Source organism: Phyllobates terribilis, unplaced genomic scaffold (assembly GCF_046119375.1).
Source record: "Phyllobates terribilis strain yellow unplaced genomic scaffold, ASM4611937v1 Scaffold_60__1_contigs__length_8166268, whole genome shotgun sequence".
Classification (NCBI taxonomy): domain Eukaryota; kingdom Metazoa; phylum Chordata; class Amphibia; order Anura; family Dendrobatidae; genus Phyllobates; species Phyllobates terribilis.
Window position 1 is genome coordinate 5602267 of NW_027362820.1, and position 5716 is coordinate 5607982.

The 5716-nt window shown below is 43.8% G+C and overlaps 2 protein-coding genes and 1 pseudogene across 2 annotated transcripts in view; 1 reads left to right on the forward strand and 2 right to left on the reverse strand.

The window, feature by feature from the left end:
• LOC141192389 (uncharacterized) overlaps window positions 1–5716 on the forward strand; it is a 208977-nt gene that overhangs the window by 121575 nt on the left and 81686 nt on the right. The window lies entirely within an intron of this gene.
• Window positions 1594–5366, reverse strand: LOC141192338 (uncharacterized). The gene is made up of 2 exons (XM_073661855.1): window positions 5267–5366; window positions 1594–2861 (listed from the first exon to the last, which is right to left on the reverse strand). The coding sequence occupies exons 1-2, from the start codon at window positions 5319–5321 to the stop codon at window positions 1990–1992; spliced, it is 927 nt and encodes a 308-aa protein (XP_073517956.1). The 5' UTR covers window positions 5322–5366; the 3' UTR covers window positions 1594–1989.
• Window positions 3383–3886, reverse strand: LOC141192366 (fucolectin-6-like; annotated as a pseudogene).

The window sequence follows — 5716 nt, forward strand, 5'->3', positions numbered from 1 at the left end:
ACGTGGCATAAGGCTGGGGTCCCTCTGGATAGACGCAGATTAAGGGGATACAGGTGGCGACTCCGCTCCATCCATATTCCCCCTGGGATCCACTTCAGCCTTCGGACTTTTCTGACAGAGACTTGGAGTACAAAGTCAGATAATCGGGGACCGGTACCCCCTCTTGCGGCAGGAGTCTCTCTGGCGGGGCCAGAATAAGGGTAGCAGGTGGCAACTCTGCTCCGTCCACATCCCCTGAGATCCTTTCGCCTGTGGAGCTCTTCTCCTCTGCTCCCCTCCTAGGCCTTCTGGTGTGGACTAAGACATAGGACACAGCCAGCTGTAACTCAACTCTGCCCCAGCCCCCAATCTCAAGGCCTGAGACCGGGAATCACAGCCTCCTGAGGCAGCTGCAGCTTGTACTAACTGTCACCTCCAGGGAACTGCGACAAAAGACCCGGTATTAAAGATGGCATCCATATTTATATGGATGTATTAGTATAACCGTAAAGTGCTTCATCCACCCTACTCACTACAAGGTTCCCCCTACTTTTGGTCCCGCCCTTACTCCTCCATTCAGGACTGGGGTACCACATTGTGCTCTAAACCCCCTTCAGAATGGGAGTGTGTAGTGTTGGATGTGTGGTGGGGCCCTGTGTGGTGCTCCATCCTTACCTCGGAGAGGAGATACCACACCTCGTTCCATGAAGTGCAGTACCTCTGTGGCGACTGAACTCTCAGGGGCGCCACATAACCACCTTGGATTTAACTAAGAAATATTGGCAAATCCCTATGTCACAAGAAGCCAAGGAGAAGACTGCCTTCTCTATGCCCAACGGATGTTTCCAATATGTCCGGATGCTGTTTTGTCTGCAGGGAGCCCTGGCCACCTTCCAGAGTGCCATGGGCTGGATCCTCGCAATCCGTAAGAATTACACTGCATCATACTTTATATATCGTAATCTTCAGCCCAGATTGGAGATGTCACCTGCAAAAGGTCCGGTCGGTGTTTGATCCTCTCAGGAAGGCAGGGTTTTCTATAAATCTGAAAACATTTTGCCATGGGAAATAAAGAGGCCAAATAACTAGGATATGTAGTAGGTAGAGGCGAGATCAAACCCCAGATCAGTAAAGTAGATGCAATCCAAAACTGGCCAAGACCACTCTTAAAGAAGCAAGTTAGAGCCTTTCTGAAAATGAAAATAACAGACAGCAGTCATGTAATGTGTGGTCTCTAAGTAAAGGTAGTGTGACGGGAGCTAGTTACCCCATCCGCAGATGTCCAATCTTCTTCTGCCGGCCCCTGACATGGAAAGGCTTTTCTTACACTGGGATATATAAAATATGACTATCGCAGTGTGTCTCCAAGATGGACTAAAACTTTTATTCTTACAAGCAGGTTTTATAGAGAATCACACAGGCTATTTTTAGCACCCATTGTTCTCACCAGATAATACCCACAGTAGGCTCCCAGACAGCAGTTAGGCAACAACCCATTAATCAGCACATTGTCTGTTTGCCCCTGCTAAGTGAGCACAGGAAGGTGGGGGCCAGGAGTGCTTTGGTCACATCACAAAATGTCCAACAATATGTGATCCACAATATTCGCCCCACTTTGTAACATTATGTCCCATTAGCTGCATAGGCGCTACGACAACCCCCATGTGGCAAAATCTTGGAGTACGGGGTTGATCCATCACAGGTAAATTTGCAATAAAAAAGATGGCATCACTTGCTAACTTCTGCGATCAACCAGTGAGGAGTTATCGCAGAAAATTAGAGATTGAATAAAACCAAGAAGGGTGGAGACCAGCCCACGTGAGGTCATCACAGGGGAGTGTGTGGGCAGCGCCCCCGTCGGCATAAAAGATCAGGCCGAATATTGATCTATACTCATGCTGGGTTATACATATTTGTGTAAGCGGGGGTCCTGTTCCATAACGGTTCGTTTGAGTGCTTCCCTCCAGCTAAACTGAATCGTCTCTGCGATCGGTCTAGTAAGTCCTTCTATTAATCCCTTTTTATTTTGTGTAACTGTATATGCTGTATTAAACATGAACCCTGGGTGAAACATTTCCCACATTCTGAACATGAATATGGCTTCTCTCCTGTATGACTTCTGTAATGTTTAAGCAAATCTGACTTATTGCTGAAACATTTCGCACATTCTGAACATGAAAATGGCTTTTCTCCTGTGTGACTTTTTTGATGCATAAGCAATTTAGATTTATGTTCAAAACATTTCCCACATTCTTGACATGAATATGGCTTTTCTCCAGTGTGAATTCTTTGATGTTTATGAAGATCTGGTTTCTGGATAAAACATTTCCCACATTCTGAACATGAATATGGCTTCTCTCCTATGTGAAATTGTTGATGTTTATGAAGATCTCGTTTCTGGATAAAACATTTCCCACATTCTGAACATGAATATGGCTTCTCTCCTATGTGAAATTGTTGATGTTTATGAAGATCTCTTTTCTGGATAAAACATTTCCCACATTCTGAACATGAATATGGCTTCTCTCCTGTATGACTTCTGTAATGTTTAAGCAAATATGACTTATCGCTGAAACATTTCCCACATTCTGAACATGAAAACGGCTTTTCTCCTGTGTGACTTCTCTGATGTGTAAGCAATTTATATTTAGTTTTAAAACATTTCTCACATTCTGAACAGGAAAATGGTTTCTTCCCTGTGGGAATTATTTGATGTTCGACATCCCTTCTCTGGCTTTCATTTTGCTTAACAGTCTGTGATGAATCCAAGTAGATGACGGATTGAAAAGGCTCAGATGATTGATTTCTGCTCTGAAGGGCTGGAGGTATAGCTGGAATAATGGCACGCTTTTCATAGGTATCTGGTTTGACACCACAGTCATCTGCCAAGAATAAATCTGATTTTATTATTTTTTAATATCAATGCCTTATATTTTATAACATTTCTCTATACATAATTCTTTACAAATCAAAGTATAATGAAACTATGACCTATGACAGTGGTGAGCCACCTGTTCACAAATCCCATGGTACTCAACCCCTAATATACAAACATCGACAAACATAATACATACAGGCAGAAACGTTTGAGACAATAAAGGGAGGATTAAAAATAAGGTTTATTACATTACAATCTACAGATAAAAATACACGCCAAAACATGTAAGATGGGGTATTCCCATCTCCGAGAAACTATCCCAATATGTAGTAGGTGTAATAAAAATAAGATTAGCAAATATCTCCAATTAGAAATGTATAGTTCTTCTGATTCGCTATGTTGCTTACCCCATGTTCAGGGCATTGCAAGTTAGTTGCTAGTGGTCATAACTATGGATACCTAAGCTACTGAAATGCTCTGCACATGGGGTAAGTGACAAAGAATCAGGAGAACTATACCACATTTCTAATTGGAGTCTGAATAAACCTCGACCTCATACATCGACAGGTACTCCGAGTGTCATGGGATCACCACGCTGACGTCCTTCTGCTGTAAGGGGATGGAGGGTCGCTACAAGGTGGCAGAGACCACATTCGTGACTGTGCCGCACACTGGAATGTTATTGTCGGGGGAGTTCCCGATTCGGACCTCGGCCCCCATCAGTCGCTCCAGACCACAGTCAATCCTGTTGGTTATGGCGACGCTGGATATCTTGTAGCTCTGGCCCAGGTCCAGCTTCCACCAGGGATCCTTCTCCAGGTTGGTGTGGGTGCAGAAGTCACTATTGAAGTCGGTGTCTTTGTTCCCATCGATGGCATTCTTAGCCAATATCCTCCTGGTGGCATACGGATAGTCCGACACCTGGGAGGCCACTCTGGTCCTTGCTATATTTGTGGCTCCAGGTGCAGGAGCACATCCCAGAGCCAGAACCACAGATCCCAGTAGAATCAGAGAAGATACAAGATTCATCCTGCAGGAGATGTAAGTGAAGGTCCTGTGTAATCTCCACATCTGATAAATGCTGGTTCCCTGGTAATCAGTGACTATTCCCTGCAGTCTGTACTCACAGGAGCTGCTCCTGCACAATCTGGATGAATCTTGTATCTTCTCTGATTCTACTGGGATCTGTGGTTCTGGCTCTGGGATTTGCTCCTGCACCTGCAGCCACAAACATAGCAAGGACCAGAGTGGCCTCCCAGGTGTCGGACTATCCGTATGCCACCAGGAGCATATTGGCTAAGAATGCCATCGATGAGAACAAAGACACCGACTTCAATAGTGACTTGTGCACCCACACCAACCTGGAGACTGATGGGGGCCGAGGTCCGAATTCGGAACTTCCCCGACAATAACAATCCGGTGTGCGGAACAGTCACGAATGTTATCTCTGCCACCTTGTGCTTCTGCTGTAAGGGGATGGGGGTCGGTACGTCAGCGTGGTGATCCCAGGACACTCGGAGTACATTTCTAATTGGAGGTATTTTCTATTATTATTATCACACCTACTATATTTTGGGATAGGATTTTGGAGATGGGAATACCCCTTCAAGGCTGTATGCTTAGGACTTATCCAGGACTCATTCAGATGCCTCATTCCATTGTTTTTTGTGATTACATTTATCCCTCTTAAATGGCTTTTTGTATTTTTATGTGTTTTCAACTCCGATCTAATAAATTGTATTTTTAATCTCTATATTGTCTCACATTTCTCTATACACAGTCATGGTTGAAATAGTTGACGCCCTTAAAATTGTTCCAGAAAATGAAGTATTTCTCCTAGAACATTATTGCAATTACACCTGTTTTGTTATAGACACGTTTATTTCCTTTGTGTGTATTGTCACTGATCTTTTCTAGTGAAATGTTCAATGGAGAATCAAAACTGGACCTTGACCAGATTATTACCTGACCCTACTTCTAAACCCTTTTCTGATCTGCCTACATACTTCTTGTTGACCGCAGAATGGTTTGGCTTCTCACTTGACTGCCCTTCCGGGACGTGTACTGCTGCTAGATATTGACCTTGGCTTCTCCAGCTTAGAGTCCACCTGCCTGACTTCTGTGTGTGACCCGGCTCTCTTCTTGACATTCAGCTGTAATCTGGCAACTCACAACTACATTACAATTGGAGACATGGCGCCTTTCTGCAGCAAATAAAATCCCATTTAACCAATGCAACTTTGCTACCAAAACGCGTTAATCAAAAAAGGTGTAAAAAAGAAAAGCTTTTTTTGTTATGCATCAAATCTATCTGCAAGTAAAATGCACGTCAATTACTTGTGTGATCAAACTCATAATATAATGACCACAGGATCTGTGACTTCTCTGCATTTAGTGGTCATTACTCACCTGGGTGGTCATATGTAGGAGTCTCCTCTTTACACCGCTCATCACCCCTTCCCATATGTCTCTGTAGTATTAATATGGGTCAGATCTTCACCCTGAAACAAATATTGTAAAAGTCACAGACAGATGGAGAAGTCCCATCTATGATCAGCTCTAATCCTGCCATCTCCACCATTCTACACAAGTAGAAAACATATAATACTGGTGGATAAAACAAGACTGAACACAAGACTTTCACAGCCGTCTACACATCATAGGGGAGATCTCATGACACCTTCTCTCCATCTACCTGATGATCCTGAGGAACATTGGGATCTTCTTGTTTACAGTCCTGTGGAAGAAGAGGACGGGGACATCTCTCTGGTGTTGTCCTCTTACTGGATATATCTGGAGGAAACACATACAGGGACTGAATTCATTCTTTACATACAGATAATTATAGGCCGTGTGTAT

Excerpts from the sequence above, each read along its gene's own strand:
- LOC141192338 (XM_073661855.1), bottom strand. The coding sequence starts at position 5,321 with ATGGGAAGGGGTGATGAGCGGTGTAAAGAGGAGACTCCTACATATGAC. Across the intron at positions 2,862-5,266 it reads TCCTACATATGACCACCCAG|ATGACTGTGGTGTCAAACCA; the intron begins GTGAGTAATGAC and ends TATTCTTGGCAG.